Source organism: Lissotriton helveticus, chromosome 8, assembly GCF_964261635.1.
Source record: "Lissotriton helveticus chromosome 8, aLisHel1.1, whole genome shotgun sequence".
Lineage (NCBI taxonomy): Eukaryota > Metazoa > Chordata > Amphibia > Caudata > Salamandridae > Lissotriton > Lissotriton helveticus.
Window position 1 is genome coordinate 352,087,801 of NC_136069.1, and position 23,892 is coordinate 352,111,692.

General features: G+C 48.3%; 1 protein-coding gene across 1 annotated transcript in view; it reads right to left on the minus strand.

Moving 5' to 3' along the window:
• The window catches only part of KATNAL1 (katanin catalytic subunit A1 like 1), a 314,538-nt gene that overhangs the window by 14,030 nt on the left and 276,616 nt on the right, over window positions 1-23,892 (minus strand). Inside the window, exon 10 of the mRNA XM_078657135.1 lies at window positions 8,826-8,952. Coding sequence (XP_078513261.1) covers window positions 8,826-8,952 — 127 coding nt within the window. The remainder of the gene's footprint in view (window positions 1-8,825; window positions 8,953-23,892) is intronic.

Here is a 23,892-nt window from a genome sequence, read left to right on the forward strand (position 1 = left end):
GTATAGTACCTCATCAATTCTCATTTAATTCCAGGTGTATCTGTTATATATTAATCCTGCGGCCCGTGCAGACTGGTTATGTACGATTGACCACATGGCGGTCTCAGCAGGCGTGCCAGGGTTTGCCCGGGCCTCTCCCCTTCCTTATATCTCCTTGCTGTGGCATATTTACCCATATAATGGGCTTTCCTCTCTGCTGCTTCCTGGTATTCTGCTAATAGTACCACTCTCCTGGACAGGTATTCATGAGGTGCCCCATCGGCCTGCTCCTGGTCTAAAAGCACAAGTCCAACTTCTAATTTAGAGAGTGTATTGCGGAGGTCCTTCAATATCCCTGCACCCTTGGAGATGCATACCACCCTCATATATGCTTTAAAAGGCTCCCATACTGTGGCGTGTTGTGGGACTGACCCTGCGTTGATTTTAAAATATTCAATTATTGCCTCCCTGAGTTCGCTCCTGAAGGCTGTATCCATCAATGCCCTCTCTGGGAACCGCCATTGCCTATCTACACCCTGCCCCCAGAATGAACATTTTCAGGACCCAGGAAAATGATCGTACAGTGTGCGGGGCAAGTGCTTTACGTCCTGCCCCCAAGGGGCTATAGTACGGGACAGTGACAAGTTATCCAACCTCATCCATGTATTATATTTCGCTGCATGATGCGTGTACACAAGGCCATCGGGGCACTGCAGACATCACGCATCATGTAATGCTCACAAAGTTCTGTTAATGCCGAGCGGGCTCTAGTTTTAGCCGGAGATGCTCTGGTCTTATGGTCAAATGTGGGATCTAATACTATATTTAAGTCGCCCCCCATTAAAATGTGTTCCTCGGCTATCAGGGAAATTTACTTCTGTAAGTTGTGAAAGAAACCTGGGTCATCAATGTTTAGTGACTATACGTTGACCAGTAGTATACTGTGCCCTAGCAGCACCCCCAGTACCTGCAAGTAACACCCTGCCAGGTCTGCTACTGTGTGTAAGTGTCTGAACTGCAAGTTCCTGTGTATCAATATGGCCACCCCGTGCATATGAAATATAGCTGGCAAAAAATCTATCTTTCCCCCACATGGAGCCAAAGTAAGTGCCTGAGTGCGCACCAGGTGTGTTTCCTGCAAAAACATCACATCTACTGTGTGCCTATGCATGTACTGAACCACTTGCCTGCATTTCCGGCAAATAATTGAGCCCCAATGTTCCATGACATGAACGCTACATCTGCAAACGCTCTAATGTTATCGTGTTTTTCGCCCATTGATATTATCCTGACATTTAATACTTCTGGACACTTGCTTTCCTGTCTGCAAGATTTCCCATCTCCTATAGGTAACATATTGCCCTACCTCCACTGCCCCTCCCCCAACCCACGACAAGCATCTCACCACCCAGCACATACCCAAAACACCAAACATAACAATTGCTAAACTTCCCAATGGCATCCTTGGCTAAACATTTCTCTGTAATGTGAACTTCACTGGGGGTATGCCAACACTACGTCAGCCCCCGCTTCCTGAAACATGAACTTTTACTGGTTCTCCAGTATGTGTGTGGCGGCTGCACCACCATATCCAGCCTTCACAATCGAACTGGAAAGGAAACATGTACACAAGTGCATAAAGTCATGCGAAACTTATCTGTAGATTTGTGAATCAGGCACGATAGCTAGTGCAGTAACCCAGTCAGAAATAAATCCATGCTAGCACTACAGTGGATCTCAGGCTGCGACCCTCCCGGTGACCCATGCTGGTTGTTTTGCTGAGTTTCTGAAAAGGACTTGCAAAATTCCTGAACAGCTTTGGGGTTGTCGAAGACATGCACTCTCCCCTTCACATCAATCCGCAGCCGTACCGGGTAGAGCATTCCATACTGTAGTCCAAGATTGCGCACTGCTGCCTTAACTCTCCTGCATATTTGCTCCGGGCCTCCTGCACCATGATAGTAAAGTCTGCAAACAAGGACAGGGCAGATCCCTGCCATGTTAGTGGCCCTTTTTCTTTCGCCAATCTGAGTGCGGTGTCACGGTCCCTAAAGTTTAGTAGCCTCGCAATTATGGGGCGTGTCAGGAGGCCTGGTTTCGGACGTGGCCCCAGTGATCTGTGAGCGCGCTCTACAACAAACGTAGTAGTGAAAGATTCAGCACCAAACAATTCCGGCAGCAGTCTTTCAACAAACTTGTCCAGACATCCACTGTTTGTCGATTCCGACACCCCCAATATGCGCAGGTTGTTCCTCCTCCCCTTTGCCTTCAAATCCGCAGTCTTCACGGCTAGCGTCTTGACCTGCCACTCCAGTTTTTTAACCCTTTTGGGCATTTGCCCTGCTCCATCCTCTATATCCGACACCCTTCCTTCTGCTGTATCCAGTCATCGCTCTTGACTCTGCAGATTTTCATACATTGTATCTAGTTTTTTATTGAGTGCGTCGGACCTCCCCTGCAGTGCCTTGAAGCTGGTGCGCAGCTCATACAGGAGCGCTTCTGCTCTCGATCATACCATATTTTCCCTTAGCACCGAGGTGGGGTCCTCAGTCTCTTCTGCACAGGAGGTGTCAGCTTCGTCTTTTGTAGCATCAAACAGCATGGCTTAGGGCCCTCTTAGCCACGCTTGCCTTGGCATGGGGGTAGCACCAAAGTAGGACCATTGCCACTCTGAATGAAACATCCCCCAACAAACCTGCCAGGCAGCCCCGGGGTGCGGTGCCGCCGTCCCAACAGCGATCCTCAGCACACAGTGCTGGAACACCGTTGACTGCGCCGGTATCCAAATTATTTTGCGCCCGTTCTTTGCAAATCTCCCCCGCTGTAACACCTCACTATGGAGCCGCTTGCCAGCAGTGTAGGCCACAGTCCTCCCGTAGCTGATTTCCAGTGTTCAGGGGGCGGGTGTGCGGGGCTCCGCAGCGCATGCAATGCCTCAAGTGTGCCATCTCCCAGGGCCACACAGGGCTGAACGGAGCCCGGGGTCACTCTTTCCCCGCTTGTGAGCCAAGCTGCAAGGCGCCATTTCCCCTGGCCGATGTGCCCGGCAACAGTCGGCACGTCCGCACCCAGGTTGGCAGGCCCCTCTGGCGTAATAGCACGGCTCCAAAGTCACACAGCTCACCTCAGTTCTTGGCCGCCCGCAGGTTCTCATTGGTGGCTTGGCACTCCAGACAGCTGGGACTCCGTCGTGGCTCCGCAGCCTCCGCTGACAAGTTTCCCACATTTACTTCTCCGCCATCGCATCGCTTGGGTCTCTATCAGCTAGCGGGTACTATTCCCTTGCCGCATCCGTTCCACACTACGGCGTTGATATTTTCTTTTCTTTCTTTTTAGAATTTCTTTTCCTGGATCTGCCGCTTCTCTGGAGTCCTTTGGGGATGAGGGCTGAGTCATGGTAGAAGAAAACACCCTCTCCGGAAGTGTTTTCAGTCTGGTGCTTCTTCTTGGTCCCCAGGTCTTCAAGCCCCTCAGTCTTATACATTCACAATGTGTACGGGTTCTTTTGGCCGTTTTTACACAAATTCACATTCAGTTGCAGAACATGAACTAGGAAGGCACACTATACAAACCTTGCAGGGACCCAAACCTGCTTTTTCCTGCCACGTTAAGGCCCCGATCTCTGTACTGGGGTGAATGTATGACATTGTTCTGCATTCTGGCCATCAACTGTTGTTTTGCATTTGTCACCCCGAGTGGGATGGGTATGCTCAGACGTGAGTCCCATGCTCTCCACACCACTTGAGTCAAGCTATCCTGGCTGAAGACGGCTGATAGCCAGAAACCGGTCCTAGGATGCTTGATTCCGGTCCAGGAAAGACATGGCTTGGCAGTTCGGGCTGGACTGTTCCCATGAGGCACAGGGTCAAGGCTGATTTGCATATGGCCATGTCTGAACTGGGGTGGTGTGGAGTGCAAAAAACGATGGATTTAGGCCCAGATCTCTGTACTGGGGTGAATGTATGACATTGTTCTGCATTCTGTCCATCAACTGTTGTTTTGCACCTCACCAACAGTGAAATGATTGTGACAGATAAACTAGATTGGAAAACCAAAGAAAGCTTGGAAAGGTTTTTCAATGTTGGAAAGCACTGAATGATGTAAAATGATGCCAGTACAGTGCATTCGGGGACTGGAAGCAGATAGCCTTCTTAAAGGTACAGGCAGCCTTTTTCTAAACAATACTAATGTAATGTTTATCAGTCCTCCTTTTACCCTCATTCAACACTCATTTTGGCAATTGTAAAGTAGTTTAGCAAAGGCATTTTCCTGTGGTGAATATGAATTAGGTGAAGATTCTATGATGTAGAACTAGCAGCAATGAGTTTACAGCTTGTTTTCTGCCTTACCGTGCAGTCTTTTACTGATTATATAATTCCTGTGATATAGTGTGTTAATAGGGCATCGCACTACATCAGTGGAATGAGATAATTTATCTTATCTCGTGGATAATCTAAGTAAGGAACATAGTGGTAAATATTAATATAGTAACTAACCAAAAACAAAGAAAGTTGTAAATCTTATCGGCAAAGTTAGTTCCATCTAAGAACTGACACATTTTTCATATCCATATCGTGACGCATAATATCCCAATACTTTAACGAAAAGAGACAGCTCTTACCAACAGAAGCTTCGCCTAACACTTCTCTTTGCTAATCATTAGGTTAGTAGATAAGGTACTGCAGTCAGCTGCCTGCCACCCACAGGTCCACTCACTTCTCCTCCACAAGCATTTCAGAGTTGTTTCCAAACTATTCTACAACCACAAAGTTTCACATATTCAACAGTTATACATAGTCGCACATTAAGTTAGCTTCTGAAATACTTCTATTGATAATAAAAAATGCCATAGGTGCCAGATGGAAAGTCTTCAAAATATATGGTCCCCAGAGAAAAGTTCCCCGTATAAATAGATTATGATAGACCTGTGGACAATGAAAAAAGCCTATTGACGTACAGACAATGGGACCCAGGCCTGTGTTGGAGTGGAATAGAAACTGTAAAAGATGTGCTTTTTGCAAGCATTCGTGGTAAAGCTTAAATGATGCCAATCAATTACATCACTTTAAAGATCAAGGCAGGGTGTTGTCGGCTGTGTAAAATCACTGAAAATAGACGTGTTTATGAATATATACATCAATGATGTAATCTAAAATTGCACCTGCAAATTCTTTACTGGTTCTCGTGGCAGATACAAGGCACATCACGCAGTTAGCATGAGAACATAAATCGAATGAATATAAAGCAGGACTGAAAGGCAAGAAAAAAAATTATAAGGTAATGTGAGGCAAATTTTAATATTTTGTGTTTTAGAGCAAGAAGACACAGATTATTGGTCTTTCGCCAGCGAAAGCTTAACTGTGCTTCCAGATCATGTAGAGTAAGCTGAACTAGTCTTGTACCTGCCGCACATCAAAGATATATATCACATGCAATTGCATGACATTTAAATTATAAATCTACGTACATGTAGTGCTCCTTATTTTTACAGCTCTGATATTTGTAATTATGTTGCCCCTGCAGCACTGAGATCAAAAGATATTCTATACATGGAAGGATCTAAAACTAGCATCAGGGTCAGATCAGGAACCGGAACCGAAGCAGCTAGAACCACTGTGTGGCCTTCTACATAGGCAGGGCTTTAAGTGGGCCGGGTCTGTCCGGGTCTGAGCACCGGCAGTTTTTTGTGGGGGCCCTCGAAACGGGTCTCTATCGGGCTCTATTTTCGCAGCTGGCAAAGGTAGCCCTTTCTTCATTTAATTATATATATATTTTTTTAGAACCGTTTCGAGGGTCCCAAAATAAAACTGCCGGTGCTCAGACCTGGCCCACTTAAAGCCGTGAAGGTTGCTGCTGCGATGTTTTCTCAGTTAAGGAAAAAGAATTCTGGTAAACAGTGAGAGCTCCGTTTCCTTCCTGACTTCATGCATCGGAATCAAAGGGCTTCAGCCCCCCTCGTGTGTGCCAGCTCCCGGACACACACACAGCCGCACCGTAGCACTTGTGCATGTTAATGAGGCTTTGATATTCTTTTACACCTTCCAAGAGCCCCTGCAGCTTCACTCTGCCTAGTGCTTTAAGATTCAGCCCCCCTACCCCCCACCCCCTCGTGTGTGTCAGCTCGGGCTCAGACAGCCGCACCCGAGCACTTGTGCATATTAATGAGGCTTTGATATTTTTTCACCCCTTCCAAGAGCCCCTGCAGCTTCACTCTGCCTTTAAGATTCAGCCCCCCCCTGAATTATTTTCTTAGCTATTTATGTTTTTACGTTTGAGTGACATCGCGCTGAAATTTTTCAAAGAAAGATGAACATTTGCGATGTCACTCAAACGTTCATGCAGATAAAAACGTTTGTTACATCGTGCAGAAAGGTGTGAAGTATTTATTTGTTGCAAAGTTTCTTGCACGTCATCACGTTGCTTCCAGTAACTGATCAGCCTTAAAACGCTCTTGTCCCACAAGCAACTTGAAGGCCTATCATCTTGAACATTCCAGATGCTAGCAAACATACTCACTCCAGCGAGTGAGAACACTTGTGTTAATTGTATAAGAAAATGTCCTCATAGGAGGTGTGTGGCCAGGACTTTAAGTGGGTCGGGTCCCTGTGAGCCTCAGACCTGGTAATAATTAAAAACAGACATGAAACGTGACCCTATCAGGCCCTAGCTTAATTTCCTCAACTGTTCTGGCAAATAACACTGATGGAGTTTTGAACAATTTGTGTGAATTTTTTTTTAAAGTAATCCATGTCACCGATTTACTACCTGTTCAAATTTTACACGTTGCGCGTAATCTTGCACTCCTTAAGAGTGTCAGCTATTTTCAGGACGTTGTTTTTCCGTTTTTTCTTTTTGTAGATTATCATAATTCTTGTATAAAATTCTCTTGAACTTAAAAAAATAATTCTTGTATAGAACACATTTTGAAAAGTGGCTTCCAAGAGTTTATAACAAGCACTGATTGAGAGCCCTAAAGTGGAGGCTGAAGGCCTGTTTGTCTCAAAAACTGACAGTGCCTGTCAGTGTGTCAGAAAGATGTTCAGAATACATGGTCATCCAATCCTTGGCCTCTCTGATAGTGCATGGAGCAGTGATCACATAATACAGTTGCAACTGTGCGTGAAGGAGGTACACAGATGTCAAAGTATTGACAAGGGGAAAGTAAATGAAAATTTGTGTTTACTCTGGCAGTCGGATTGCCCTGTAGTTTTTCAAATTTGATGTCCTCCCTGACCCATGTCAGGTGGCGAGCTGCAGTGTGCATTATCTTTCCAAGATTCTGCTTGTACTTGTAGAGATGCAGTTACTAATGCCTGTGTTTTGTCTACATTGGAACACGTGACTTTTGGGATTTCACAAATTTTCCTGCAGAAAAAGGGGGTTTTAGCATTGTACAAACTTCAGAAAAACTTAGATTTCTTAATGCTTACATTTACATGTTTTTTAAAGTGTTTGGTATGTTTATGGCTTATACTTAATAAATATACCTTTTTGCCTATTTTATTATCCTTTGCTGGATGCGACTTCATGATTTTCTTAAGCACACGGTGCTAGTTATCTTGATTTAGACCACGCCCCTACTCGGATAGGCTCCACCCCCTTAAGAGATTTACCACGCCCCTTTTAGAGCACCCCCAGTTTTTTTTTACCACTTAAAGCCCTGTACATAGGTATGAAGGCATGGCCTGCGATCGGCTTGGAGCTGACATGGTCAGTCGGCGCCAGAGCAGGCCTTGCTGGCAGAAGTCCACCGGGGGCCCTGACAGATCCATGGGGCCCAAAGACGCCACAGAGGAACCTAGAATCATTAAAAAACGGTAGCAAAGACTATTTGAAGGCCTTGACCTGCTGCATAGTTAATAAGGGTGTGCTTAATTTGGGGTGCATCCACTCCATCAGAGGTATTGGGTTCGAGAGGGATGACTGACGCATGGAGTGGAGTAGAGGGGTTGAGAAGTCCTGCCTGGACATTTTGTGCTTGCATCAAAACTTGTCTTTTGACTTCACCTTTGATTTACCGAAGGGTGGCAACCACGATCAAGAGTGTTTTTAACACCAATATAAAATATAATATTATACAATACCCTGGTAAAGAAGGGGGGCATGGCGCACACATCGAAAAATAGCTCACACTGGTTAGTACAGAGGCTGCAGGGGTCTGCTCATGCCTACCTCTCTGCAAGGTTTTTTCATAATATACCCCTCACCCAAGTCTGCTTGACACAGCAGTGGATGATTGCTAGCACCAAGGAGCCCATGTGTATCAGTCCACAGGATAAGAATGGGCAGTGGTGCATCTGAGATTGATCTACCAGTTCTGTAACGAAAAATGATGACCCCCCCCATGCAGAATGTGATTTGGGCTCCATGAGTCTTTCATACTTCACAAATATTCATTTTGAATTTAATGGAGGCCCCCTGAAGGATGGAGGGTTGAAGCCGTCCTACACTCCAGGGGCTGCAGAGAAGCATGTGACGCGTTTGTCCTCTACTACTGTCACAATGTACCTGACAAAAAAACAATTATTAATCAAGGGTGAGAGGTGAAGGATATTTGGAGTGTGAAGATTTGGAGGTTGTTAAAGATGTGGAAGAGGATGTTACAAAACATGTGGCCTGTAGTCTAAAGGCTTTAATGAGATATCTCACAAGTTCAATGTGTACTGCACTGATCTACTTTAAACATGCAGGCCACAAGTTATATTGGCAGCATAACAGGTAGGTAGAGTCTGGGGGTAGAAGAGAGAGGGTGAGTGCAAAAGAGTAAGAGAGAGAGAAAAAAGCAGGAAAGTTTTACATTATATACCAGCACCTCCAGTAACATTGCGTAGTTGAAAATTGAATACCTGCACACATTTGTTATGTCAGCACCAGAGTAGCCTTCAATCCTTTCAGCAATAACATCAAGATTGATATCAGGATCCAGTTCAACTTCACGGAGATTAATCTTTAGTAGCTCTGCTCTTCCATTTGCTGCAACATTAAATACATGTATTACACTATTGGGGTAGTAAAGCCTAAAGGCTACTACTGTGAAAAACACGTCATTCATGAGCTCACTGTTTTTGAAAGCTAATAACTAAGGCATAATATTACAAATCAGCATAAAAATAGCAGTGTTCCGTTAAAATATTTTGTCATGTTTCATGGAGATTGGTCAAGATGGGTAATAGTTCTAGAGAAGGGGAGAGGGGTATGAACTTGTGAATCACATCCAAAACTCCCATAAGAGTTTTGCTCAACGGCTCTACAGGACCAATTTACACTGAACTTGGCAAGAAAGGACAACTTTATCCAACTGTAAAATCGTTGCCAGTTTTGAGGGGTTTTAAAACAAATTTAAGCACCAAAGGTTTGCTGAAAATCAAATCTGCTTGGCCAAGACACAAACAATTTAATGACTATCACATCTGCAATCCGCAAGATCAGTTCCTATGGGATTGACTCAGAACTAAGAGATCATTTACTGCATATCAATGATTACAAAATTAGTGACCTGGCTGTACTTGTCCTTAAAATTCGAAGGCCATGTGGGGCCGGATATGCTCACCATGTCCTTGGAAGATCAAAGAAAAACCCAGAGGAATGGAAATAGCCGTATTCATTAAGAAATGCAAAAGTGTGCAAGGATCACAAACCAAAGTTGCTGATTTAGGAACCAGACAATTTATTATCATCTCCTCTTCCAACTCATAGCAAGGAATATTTGATAACACTCATGAGTCCTGTAAACCAACTCACATATCAACACAAACCAGTTCACATATGAACACAAAAAAAATACGTACATGTATTTTTTTTTAAATCAAAGAGCTCCAGACTTATTAGAGGCCCGGGGAACCAGTAACCCATGTGGCCAAAGACCCTATTTACCAATCCTCACAGGTCACAAAATAGAAAACAGGAAAAAATAAATAAAAGTACTACTTCTTCCTATATGTTGGCCTGCTGAGGACCAGTGGGGATTCAATAATATGAACTAATGTCTGGCCCAGAGACTGGGAGTAGAACCTTGAGGGTATTGTCTCTCCACTTCATGATGCAGGCGAGTGAATTACTGATGAAAGGAAGCAAATGAAGAAGGCGGTGCAGCTCATAGATGTCCAGAGGGTGATATTACCACAATACTGTGACCAAAACATCAACCTACAAAATGTATTGTGTCCACAATATCGACTATCACTATATCATCTACATACTTTTCAAACTCCTTAATCCTGGATATTGTAAACAGATAAAATTAAAAACTGTAGAAACCTTCTGTTTTCGGATATGGGGACTGCTGGATTCCTGAACTCCCTGGAGTAATCTTTCGCTCCTTGCAATTGTTAAAGACAGTCAATGTAAGGGGAGGCAGACGTCTGCCATTACTTGCTTGAACCACTTGTTAGAGGATATGACTGTAAAGTGCATTTTCCCAGCAAAACACTGAATACAGAGTCCCCAGGGAAATCCTATCTGTGCCAACAAGTATCATCCAGAAGTGGCAAGCTTTCTCCCATCAATGTTTCACTTTTATGAAATTTCCACCTCTGACTGGAAATCTATTTCAAGCCCTGACATCCACATGAAGGAATACACATTTTTTTTGTGAAACCTCAGATCCAGTTTTCTTCATCGGTCCTTTAAATGGCTACCCTCCCTGAGAAAGGTTTTCCAAAAATCAGCCTATTTTAAAATCCAACAATATTTCAGGGTTCACATTATTTTGGACAAATAGCAGTCAAGTTTCACCCAAAACATAGTACAGAAAGTACATTAATAGGTATTGGAGATCAGTTACTCTGACCAGCCATCACTCAGAAAGCTACAATGCAATAGAACAAGGATAACTAAAAGACAATTGCATTGTGTTCATATTACTGAGGGTTGCTTATATGTTTTCTAATTCAGTTTGAATATATTTGACAAGTAAGGTTTAAGATGTAATTAAAATGAAATATGAAAAGGTGCTCCAGGTGATTTGTAACTGAAAAGAAGGGCAAGGTGGGGTTATTAGGAAATAAGAAAAGGCTGGATTCCCTTTAGAAGTAATGTGCACAAAAAAAGTTAATTAACATCCGCAGGCAACAATGTAAATTTTGTTAGAATACAATATTACAAAAAAGGAAATTACCAACCTTTACATGTGAAGAGGAGGGAAGCTTGACCCCAAGGGACAACATGAGGCGACTGTGAAGGAGGCCTTTGGCTGCATGGAAGGAGGCTACCACGGTGCCCCTACTAAAGGCAGCCCATTTGGTGGGTTGCAACTGGTGCCCAGTGAGAGAAGAACAGATAGTCTGCTGCTCTTCCATGGCAGCAGGGCCCCGAAGGGTGGTGACCCCAATCCCCCGTTGCTCGCGAAATAGCAGGCAGCAACGGAGGAGTGAGAAGGGTGCTCCGTGGATACGTGCATCAGCCAACTGCCAAGATAGGAGCAGTTCAGATGGTAAAGTACATCCAGTTACTTAATGAGTACAAGCTGTTCACACTTAAAACGCGGGTGTAAACATCAAGGTTGGTGAAATAGGCATGGGATGTTGAAATGGTATGTCGACTGTGGGCCACAATAATTATACCAAAGGACATTTCGCCTCCTGCATTTCAGCACTTAATTAAACAGCGCTGCTGTTGCAGGTGGCAAACTGACTGTGAGCAGCGTGGGGAGGGCAGTGGGAAGGGCAGGCAGCATCCCCCATCCAAACAAGGATTTGCAATGTAATAGGTCTCGCATTTGCGAGAGTTTAAGTATTGATATTGTAGGGGGGGGCGTGGCTAGCCGAGCAGCGAGATGGCCGCTATCTGAGTGAGCTCCGCCGGCTACTCCAATTAATCCTCTAGTTATCCTGTTCCTGGCGCCTGCAGTCCCCCATTCCTCCAGGGTTCAGCTCAGTACACCCGGGCGATCCTTCAGTCCGGGTTTGGAGCGCGGAGGTGCTTCTCCTTAGCAGCGGAGACGGACTGACTTCTCGTCGGCCGACGTGCTGATCTCGACCCACACCGGAAGTGCCTCTCGCTGGGAGCCGCATGACACTGTGGGCCGAGGCTGCGGAGGCCCCTGCAGCTTGAGAGGACTTTGCGGAGGAACGACGCTTGCCGCGACACTGCCGAAGGTACTTTATTGTTGGACCCCCGCTGCAGCCGACAACGGTCTAAACTGGGGGACTAGCAGAGACTGGCGCGGCTTGGCGGGGACGGCCGCGCCGTGGCGGAGTGATCCTGCGTCCACCTGCGGCGGCGCTGACCTGTGGGGGGCCCGGTGACGGACGAAGAGGTCGCGCCTGCACCACCTGCATTGCTGCGGAGGCCGGGGAGGAGGTGAAAAGGTGCTGCGGAGAGACGGGGTTAACTTGGTGATCCTCCCGCTTCGTAGCCGCGCCCGGACCTCCTGCAGATCTCGGACTCAGCGGAGCGGACCGCTGTGCGCGCGGTGGGGCGCCTTGCAACACTGATCCCCTGGAACCCCTGTGCTGAGTTTTTCCTGCCTGGCGAGTGGATTCCCCATTGCGCTGCGGGGACCCGCCATTTTGGGCCCTGGGGGAGCCCGCTCCGCGCGCGGCGGTTTGATGACCTCACTGGACACCTGCGGCTATCCTTAACGCGGCTGGCCCAACATACTGCGTCCGCCTCATCACGCCTGGCGCGCCCTGGCACCACCTGGACAATCACGAGCAGGCTGAACACTAGCTGGCAGTGGCGCAAGATAGGTGCTGCTCCATTGAGGGGCCGGTGGTTTTCTTCGGACTGCGGAGATGGGGAAAAACGACGCCAAACAAGCTAAACTAAGCTTTGACAATAGAAAGACATCGAAAAACACGGCGATGGAGTCGGATACTGGCGCATCGTCATCGCAAGGTGCTACCCCGGACATAGATTTTGGGGCCCTCATAATGGAGGTGAGAACCAGCTTGAAGAGCATAGATGCCAAGCTTGATAATATGGCTGCGCAACTCGAATCCGTGAAGACAAAGGTGGACACCCACGAGCAGAGACTGGACTGTCTCGAAAATAGGCAAACTGAATGTTGCGAATTCCAGCAACAGGCCAAGCGACACATCACGACGCTGGAGCGGGAAATCGACAATTTGCGCGCCAAGTCGGACGATTTGGAAGCACGCTCCAGAAGATCCAACATCCGCATTACAGGCATTCCGGAGACTACCAACATAGGAAAGATGGAGTCGTTTGTATCGAGCCTCCTACATGAACTGTTCGATCCAGATCTATCCCCGGTTTTCGCGGTGGAGAGGGCGCACAGGTCCCTTGGGAAAAAACCCCCGACGGGAGCCCCTCCGCGTCCAATTCTGGCTAAACTGCTCAACTACCAGGATAGGGACGTCATTCTGCGCTTGGCGAGAGAGAAGGGTAAGATCACACACCACGGCAACCACATCTCCTTCTACCCGGATTTCACCCCCCTGGTGCAGGCGGCCCGTAAAGAATTCCTACCAGCAAAGAAAATTCTACTGCAAGCTGGCGTGCCCTACTCTCTCCTATACCCGGCAAAGTTGAAGGTTCAACACGAAAACACCTCTCACTTCTTCACTGACGCGAAGTCTGCCCTCAAGTTCGCCAAACACATTTGTGCTGGAGCCAGGAGAAAATCGCCAAGACTTGAGGAAGCTTCAGATCAACTCAGTGACAATGACTGAGAACTCTACAACGCTCACCCTGCACGGCTGCAAATTTACTCTTTGCCTCGAAGTTGGGAACCTGCGTCAGCCTTACACACAGGTCTGTTCCTCCCGAACCGACTCCTTGGGGGTAAGTCATTGAGACGCTTTTGTGCGCCAAATTTTGCTGCTGTCATCGCGCCTCCTTTGGGACATTGGTTGCTCGCGGACTTTGTGGACCAGGGTTTGGGGGCACTGCTAGAACCCAGGAACTCTAAAGTTTGACTGTAGCCACCCCGCGTATACGGGGGTGTTTGCCGAGCGCACCACGCCTCATGGGGTGCCTACCTTTGTTGTTGATGTTGGGGTATTTCCACGCTATGCGTGCATGTTTCTGGGATATGTCACGACCTACTTGGGGGGTTGCTGAGGGAGGGGGGTGGAGGGGGGGGTTTCACAAGTTGCGAGTTTTAGTTCATATCTGGTGCAATGTACTACTACACATGCCTATATATTTGCGCGCTGTGTCAGCAGCTATGGTGTCTAGGTGCCTGTCTGACCTCCGGGGGCGGGGTTATGTGGTGGGGTTTCGATGCTGTCATGCACTCTAATGGGGGGTATCAAGCTCTGGACTTGGAACATTAGAGGCCTTGGGGACTTCAGGAAGGCCCGTTTGCTGCATGGCATGTTGTCCAGACACAATGTTGATATTTGCTTCTTACAAGAAACTCATTTAAACGTGACCCCCTCAGCTCGATTGAAAAATTCCAGATGGGCGCACATCTATTCTTCCATCTACTCCAACTATGCAAGGGGCGTTGCAATACTCATTCGCAGAGGGTTGGATTGGCGGGAGTACTCCCAGGTGCGTGATGGGGAGGGAAGGTATGTCTTGCTACATGGATCTTTACAGGGACGACCCATTGTCCTGGCTGCAATCTATGGCCCCAATGTGGACGATCCTGACTTTTTCAGAAGTGTTTGGGCGAGGATTGAGTTGCTGAACTGCCAGACGGTTGTGTTGGGGGGGGATTTCAACATTGTATTGAATGACGACATGGATCGTAGGGGTGTGAGCAGACCGCAGCATACTAGAGCGCGTCAGGCGCTCTCTGACGTCATGTCTGAGGGTCTGCTTTCAGATGTGTGGAGAGCTAGGAATCCGGGAGTCAAAGTGGGGACCTGCTACACCTGCCATAAGGCTGCCTGGTCGAGGCTAGACTTCTGGTTGGTGTCTCCTGAAGTTGCGACATGGGTGTCGAATGTTGATATCATGGCTAGATCACTGTCGGACCATGCTCCGTGTATGTTGGAATTGCGCCCCCCGGACACTATACACAGGGCGTTCACATGGCGCCTTCCCCCACACGTGCTCACTGACCCAGTGTTCGTAGAGGAGATCAGAGAGGACATCACTAAATATTTTGCTGAGAATGCTGGGTCTGCCACATCTGAGGCTATTGTGTGGGATGCCTTTAAAGCTGTAATCAGAGGTCAATGTATAGCACGAAAAGCAGGGGTCCTACGCACCATCAGAGACACGTTAGCTAAACTTGAGGGGGAATTGAAGGACCTTGATGTGGCCTTTAGCTCTGACCCGTGGTTGGCGGTTGCTGGAGCTCTAAAAACCAAATTGCTGGCCTTTAGTGAGGAAGCGGAGCGGGAGGTGCGATTTCTGGGGAAACAAGCTGAAGCGCGCAGGTATGGGGAGGGGGATAGACCGAGCAGGACCCTTGCCAGGCTGATTACTCCTCGCACACAATCAAATTATATCCACACAATATATGATAAATCCGGACACTTAGTGATGGGCCAAGAGGCAGTGTTAGGCGCCTTTGCGGACTTCTATGCTACCCTGTACACCTCAAGACAACCCACGGCACCGACATCACTGCGAGAATTTCTTGACTCCATAGCACTCGTATGGTTCAATAACAACCACAGACAGTACATGGACCTCTCCGTCACAATACAAGATATCGCCCAGGTGATTAAAAGCATGCCGGCCAATAAAGCCCCTGGCCCAGATGGCCTGACCACCTCCTTCTATAAAACCTATGTAGCTGAACTGGCGCCGAGACTACACTCTGTCTTTGTCGAGGCTCTCGAATTAAATTCCCTTCCAGACTCCATGCGTGAGGCTCTAATTATCACACTGCTCAAGCCGGATAAAGATGAACAACAGCTAGACTCCTACAGGCCCCTCTCTCTTATAAACGTGGATGCTAAAATATACGCGAAGGTCATTGCAGATAGATTACAACCGATGTTGCCTATGATTGCGCTTCCAGATCAATCGGGATTTATCCCTGGCCGCGCGACATCACATAATCTCAGAACTATCTTCTCTGTCCTTCACTATTTACACCCATCAGTACAGGCGGCGGTGGTGTTTCTTGACGCCACCAAGGCCTTCGACTCCTTAGAGTGGCCCTACCTCTTCAGTGTCCTAAGGCGGATGGGCTTCAGCCAAAACTTCATGACCCTGATCAAGCTCCTCTACACGGAACCCAGAGCCCGGGTGAGCGTTAATGGTCTCATCTCCAAGCCATTTAGTGTCTCAAGAGGTACTAGGCAGGGATGTCCTCTGTCCCCGCTCCTCTTTGCGATTGCGATGGAGCCGCTTGCGGCTCGAATAAGGCAACACCACACCGCCAGGGGCATTGGCTTTAGTGCTAGAAGCCTATTGATTTCGCTATACGCGGATGATGTCACCTTGTACGTCCTGAATCCTAAAGATAACCTGAGTCCGCTGCTCCGAGAATTTGTAAGATTTGAGGGCCTGGCGGGGGTGTCCATTAACTGGTCAAAGTCAGTAGCCTTCCCCCTGACGGAGAGCACTGATCGCCCTGCTCCTGATTACCCCCTCAGATGGGAGGCGGAAGCTGTCAAATATTTGGGCATCTGGATAAGCCGAGACGTGCAGGAGTTGTGGTCGTTGAATTTCGGGAGGGCGGTGGACTGGTTGGAAGGGAAGGTCGAGGTCTGGAACAAACTACCGCTGTCCCTGGTCGCGAGAATTGCACTGGCTAAAATGGTGGTTCTCCCCAAATTCTTGTATTTGTTCGTCAACGTACCACTGCCTATGACAGCGCACTTCCACGCTCGTGTCCGCTCACTGCTGCTGAAGCTGGTGTGGGCCGGCGGTCAGGCCAGAGTCTCCTGGGACCTACTCACGCTTCCGCTCCGACAAGGGGGCCTGGGTGCCCCGGACTTGAAGCTCTATTCCCTCTGTGCGCAAGCTCAGTTCCTGCATTTCTGGGCCTACCCCACCCCCTACCAGCCGCATGCGGCGGTGGAACTAGCAGTGGTCGCCCCCTTGCCACTACGAGTGGCTCTGTACGGAAAAGTTACATGCCCGTCGCGTGAGGTAGACACAGTGGAAATGGTCCGCTGGTCCTAGCGCGAACTTCAGAAAAGAGCCGGTCTCTCCCTGCTTTATGCGCCAGCTGTCCCCCTGAGGGGTAACCCAATGCTGCCTTGTTTGACAGCAAGAGGTGACGTCCTCACTGTCCGTGGACTTCGTCTTCTCACCTTCGCTGACCTGTATCCAGACGGCACTTTTTTCGAGATGCCCGCTGGCGGGGACGACCGGCCCTACTCGTTTGCTGACACGTTACTATATCATTCCCTTAGGGAATCTTGCAAGAAGATAGGACCGTGCTTCCCGGAGGAACCTTGCACACTAGCCGCCCTCCAAAACTTACTTTCACGACCCTCCCCCAAAAAGCTGGTTTCCAGACTGTATAACTGCATGCAGGAACAGGCCCCGGTGACAGTGGCCACGGCCAAACACGCTTGGGCTGCGGACCTAGAGAACCAGCTGCCGGACGACATATGGGAGTATTGCTGTACGCAACTCACAGCCCTATCCCCAAATTATCGGTTGCGGCTTATCCACTTCAAATTCCTACACCGATATTACCGCACTCCGACACTACTACACCGTATGGGTGTCCGTGAGGACGCCACTTGCTGGAAATGTGGGGGTGAGGGTGCGTCCTTTATTCATGTGGCTTGGAGCTGCCCCAAGCTGAGTACATACTGGTCGGAGGTCTTCACTGCCATCAATCGCATCATACATAGGAATGACTCACCGTCCCCACTACTGGGTCTGCTGGGGTATGTTAAAGACACTGCACCCTGCGACAGGAAACTGCATGCATTACTCCTTTTATATGCCAAACGGCAGGTCGCGCTACACTGGGGCAGACCGGCCCTCCCCTCTTTCGAGAGCTGGATTAGAGATGTGACTTACGGCCACACACAACTGACGCACTACTGGGAGACCATGCCCACCGCTTCCAGACCCACTGACATATGGGGCCCGTTTATACAGTGGACTACAGAGCGCACGGGATCAGACACCCCAGGTACCTCACGTGCTACGAGTGTTTCAGATGACATGGGCTGAAGGTGCACGCTGCGTAGTTTACTGATTGTAATCCCGTGATCCAGCGCTGCTGCGGACAGGCCCTGCTCCGGCGCACGCTATGCGTTTGCTGCCCCCATTGACCCCGATTATGTCCCTGGCCCCCCCTCCCACTGGCCCTCCTGTGGCCTATTCATTGACACTCCCCCCCTCCCCCCCCCCCACACGCCCTTTGGCCTATACGGGCACAGAAAAGATGCCTTTACGCGACCGCCCTGACTATGACTTGCCATCTTTCTGAATGATCCGTGGCAGGCCCACGAGACCCTTTTGTTGACTGAAGTGTTGTATGGCTGCTGTTTCTACGTACTTGCACCTATGTTTGACGTTTTTGGTTTAGCTTGTTGGGGGGTCCTGTTGGGAGAAAAAGGGTGCTGATAGACACATCCTTTTCACAGGCCGCAGCAGCGGGTGGTAGACCGCTGCTTCTTTAGGGGCGGCTTCATTGTTCTTCGCTATCTTTCACATGTCAGCAGCACTGTGAGAAAAGTAAGACCGTTTACTTGCTGAAGTCGCACTGTACACGCTAAGGACTTTATTGTATTTCATGTTTACCTCTGCATGCTTAACCCGGTCGGATGACGGCCTCTGATCTATTTCTCTGAAATTTTTGTATGACCTACTTGATAGCGGCCTGCCTCCGGGTTGTTGGCGTGACGCAGTGTGAATCTTCTTTTTCATTTGTTTACAATAAATGTCTTACAACAAAAAAAAAAAAAAAAAAAAAAAAAAGTATTGATATTGTAAATGTCAATGCCGTTTATTGATCTGTTTTGATAATTAACACACACATAAATGGCATTGTCATTTATAATGCCAATAGCTCAAACTCTTGTAGATGCGAGACATATTTCATTTCAAAGAAGCAGCAGCCATTGCCCCAGGCTGCTTGGAAAGTGAAAGCATGCATGACGCTCTGAATGTTGCAGGAAAGCATGTCCTGCCTGCAGTAGGAGAAATTAATTAAAGAAAATAGTGCTTACAGACAAAATACGACACCAATGTGTAACAACATAAGTAAAAGGGCCAGTCCTCATGGAAAGTTACAAATGAAGACAAGGAGGTACTGAGGAGGGACAAACAAGCCTATTAGGAATCAGAAGCCAGCATTTACAAAGGACAATGACACAAGCCATTGACACAAGCCACTAAAAAATATGGGCGGAGCTTCAAGTCCATACTCGAATACAGCATGTTTTTCTGAGGAGCATATGCGCTGCCCAGGCTCGACCTAAAAACCCTGGACTCTTGTTGGACAATAATCACCTCTTTTCTGGTTGTTACACACATTTTCACCCCCATCTCCAGACTTACCGACAGCAGTGCCTGCCAGTGACCCTCCCTGTCAGGTATGTGGCCTGGTCCCTTGTAAATCACTTTATTAGCATTCGCTGTGAACACATTTTCTTTTCCACTGACTGACCACTGAGGCAGAAAAGTATGGGTCCACAGCTGGGTCAAATGTTGTCTGTGTGCAGGAACTGTTCGATATCGGCCGGATAAAGAAGTGGAACTTGCATCCACAGAGCCTGCGGCCCAGGCGGACAGGGGGCTGGAACTCATGCTTCCCTCTGGCCAGAGTACAGCTTTACTACTGAACTACAGAAACAGTTCCAGTTTCTGCCTGCCTGTTTGCTAAAAAATAAATAACGTAGGATTCAAAAGTAATGATACTCTTCTCATGCTCAAGAAGGTGCATTCTGTTTATAAAAGCGAAGCGTGAGCGCCAGTGAATACAACTGTCTCCTGATGCATGCAAGTTATTCACAACTAGGAACAGACAGTCTGAAAATAGCTGGGATGATTTCATTTACTCAGAATTACCCAAATCTGTTTTTAATAGACGTAATACACATAATACATTTTTACAATATGACAAGAAAAACAAACTTAATAAAAACTCCCTATCTTCTGTTACCCAAGCGCAGCCTATCCATGACATGTTTAATGTTTTCACCATGATATCACAGCTATGTAAGTAATAAAGCGAGGCAGCACAAAACAGTTACCAGATATGACATCACCTCACAGCTCCCACAATCAGTGTTGTGCACGGTAATTGCAAGCAGGGTGTTTTCCAAACCATCTCGAGGGGTGGGCTTTAAACTCGCACTACTTCCTAGAATCTCTTACCCGCTGCCATTACAGACTTGATGCGCACCTACTATTCTTTATACTTTGGGGCTACCCGGGATGCTCTGCAGCAATCTTGCCTCTCTCACTATCTTGGCTGGCTTTCCGGCCTCGGCACTGTGCCAGGCGGACCGGACTGCCCCTCATTGTCACTTCAGTTGGATGGTGCTGGCTACCAACTGCTGTTATTCTAAGCTGCAGGAACGTATCTAACTACCGTCTATGCTACATACAGTGCGTCGCACTAATGAGTTTCAGATTGGAGTACTTTGGTGAGCATGTGTCAGAACGGTGCCATGGTTTGCAGCACCAAAGGGGGGAAACACAGTAGTTCCGAAAAGCTTTGCAGACTCAAAATTGACAGAAAAGTGACCTCTGCTCTTCATCAGAAATTCCTACAGACTCGCAAAATAAAAGAGTCTTCTTTAATCGCCCACAGCGAGCCTCCAATGGAAAAAACTACATCGGGATGACCTGGCAACCACGGATAATTATTGGGTTTAAAGTGCTCTAAATCAACCAAAGCGGGTGCCATGGCGATTTAAAGAAAAAAGCCTAAGAAGTCCCAAAAGGAAACGGACAAAGCCATACAGACCAATATAACTGTAGTTGGTCGGTGCTGCTTCCTATAAAAACGGAAGTGATGCATCAGACCAGCAACCAATAGGGAGGACGGAAATTACAGCAATGTGTGCATAAGCCAATTGCAAGAAGCAGGCAAGCAGCAGGCGGGATAACCCTCGCTATACAGATATCTAGATGTCTCGGAGAGACAGCGCATGCGCGCTGCCTACTCGAGACCTAAAAAACGGCCATCAATGCGGGGAAAACATCGGCATCCAGAGTGTGTTGTGTTTGTACCAAGTTACAATGTCTGCAAATGGTAATCCACTGAGGCAAATATTTGTACATTTGTTTGCGTAAATCAGAGATTTTAATTTAATATGTGCCTTATTCTTGAGATATAATTCTCTAGTCAATACTAAATAAACCAAGAATAGTCAGTCTCATATACTTGATATGAGCATTGAGGTTGTTGTTTTATTGTCCTTTGGCACCAGTATCTCGCCCCCACTCCTCAGTGGATTACTCATCAGTGATGTCACTGACCATGTAATGGATGATGTAATATGTAACGTCATGAGCAGTGCATTGCGGGTGCACGAGTAATAGTTAGCTGAACCAACTATAACAGCCAAATTTCTATGCTTTTGTAAGAGTGAAATGTCCAGCTCACTATAACTTCACTGAAACCTATGGTTTTTTTCAGTGAATTTCTAAGGTTTTTTAAATGCTAATTTCTAACTATGACATCCCTATTAAGTCCCCTTGAATCCTGAAGTTCCCTGGTGGCCAAGTAGCCCAACAGGTACATCCAGTAAGCACCACAGACCTGCGTTTCAGAGAGGTGTTCTGAGGTCACGCCCCTTTTTACACCACACTGCAAACGTGGCTTCTGGCGCACTGCTGCTCAGAGGATGAAGTCCACTTGTGTCTTGAGGTCCTCAGGACACAAGAGGACCTCATCACCCCACCAGCAGTGCACCAAAATCCGCGTTTGGAGAGTGGTGTAAAAAGGTGCGTGGCCTCGGAGCACCTCTCTGCAACACAGCGCTGTGGCATTTACAAGAGGTACCTAGTGGACTAGTTGGCTCCCAGGGACCCTCAGGATTGAAGGGGAATTAATCCCCCAAATTAAAATGCGTCACATGGCACGTTTGCACTGTTGTGCAGGGAGGGAGGCGGGGTCTGATGTGACAAGTAAGCAAACGCGCCCTGTGGCGCTTTTTAAGTTTGGTGATTAAGTCTTCTTGAATCCTGAGGGCCCAGGAGGGCCAACTAGCACACCAGCTACCTCCAGTAAGCACCACATAGCTGCGTTGCAGAGTGGTATAAAAAGGGGGCATGGCCTTGTACCACCACTCTGCAATGTAGCTCCCTGGTGCTTACTGGCGGTACCTGTTGGGCTAGTTAGCCCCCAAGGACCCTTAGGATTGAAGGGGACTTAATCCTCCAACTTAAACCTCGCCATAGGGCGCATTTGCACACTAGCCCACCAGGTACCTTCACTAAGCACCACAGAGCTGCATTGCACAGAGGTGTAAAAAGGGGTGTGGCCTCGGACCACCTCTCTGCAAGGCAGCCCAGTGGCGCATACTGGAGGTACCTGGTGGGCTAGTTGGCCCCCAGGGACCTCCAGTATTGAAGGGGAGTTAATTCCCCAACTTAAAATGCACCACAGGGCGCGTTTGCAGAGTGTTGCTGGGAGGGGGCAGGGCCTCTGGCACAATGCCGGTCTTTTAAACATTTTTTTTTTTGAACCGGGGCTTTGTGGCCCCCCTACTTTTTCCTTTTTTGAGCCCTAGGGACCCCCATGCCCCAGGGCCTGACCCCTTTAAATTTTTTTATATATATATATATATATATATGAACGGGAAGGGGGCCGCATGGGCCCCCCCTCCCGTGGCCAATTCCGGCCCTGGGGACTCTATCCTCAGGGCATGGCCATATATATTTTTTTTTTTTACGAGGGGGGCTGCGTGGCCCCCTTCCTGAGGCCTCTTTTGGCCCTGGGGACCCCATCCCCCGGGGCCGGCCTTTATTTTTTTTTGTGGAGAGGGGTCGGCCCTATCCGTTGGGAACCGTGGGGGGAGCCCCAATGCCCCCACAGTCCCGCCGGCTCTTCTCGTCCTGTGCGAGCCGGCATTGCTTTTCCACATGGGGAGCTGCTAACATGCAGCTCCCCATGTGGAAAATCAATCTGCTTCGGATTTTGGAAGAGAGAGCAGGTTTCGCTCCCAAAATCCAAAGCAGTGTTTGCTATGACAGGGCGGGAGCCGCACGGCTCCCACCCTGCCATAGCAAACTGCAGTGTCCCGGAGTGGGCACCCCGGGACACTGCAGGAGCCGGCCCTGGGGGGGTGGCTGTCCCGGGGGCCATTAAGTGCTCCAGGAGGTCCCTTCGTGAAAATAACCCCGGGCAGGTGGTGGTCCCCGGGGCTCTATAACAGACCCCCCATTTTAAATGTTTAGTGCACCGGGGAGGTGGTGGTCCCCAGGGCGTGGGGGGAGGCTCAAGCCCCCCCACACAGGTTTAATAATTTATAAAAATATAAGCCCCGGGGGTCCCCAGGGCTTAGGGGGCCTTGGAGGCCCCCGCACAAATTAAACTAGCCCCGGGGGGTGGCAGTCCCCGGGGCTGCGGAAGGGCTGCGTGCCCTCCCGCATTTTACACACATAGCCCCGAGGAGGTGGCAGTCCCCGGGGCTGCAGAGGACCTCGCGGGCCCCCGCTAATATTTTTTGACAATGCCCAAGAGACCGGGCCCACCCTGGGGCCACAATTAAATGAAGCACAGGATTCCAGACCCCAGCGCAAATTATAATTTTTTTTTTTTTTAAATAAATGCTCTTTTTTTCCTCAGGGGTCCTTGTGGGACCCCTGAGCAGGCCTAGGGGGTCAGGATGTTTGTACCCTGCCCCCTTTTCTTTGTTTTCACCTTTCTTTTACTGTTTTCTTGTGACTCGGTTCTACTGAGTCACAAGATGGCTGCCAACACTTCCTGGTTTGGAGTGTTGGCAGCCAATCTCAGTGAAGCTTGTGCTCGGGAGGGGGTCGTGACTCCACCGCGTCCCTAAATATCGAAACTTTTTGAGAGAGAGAGTCTCTTAGAACCAAGCCAGACCCTTGGCTCTGCTCTCGCTTGGCATGCTCTAATAGTTTACGGATACTCTCACGTCTATTTGTGACTGG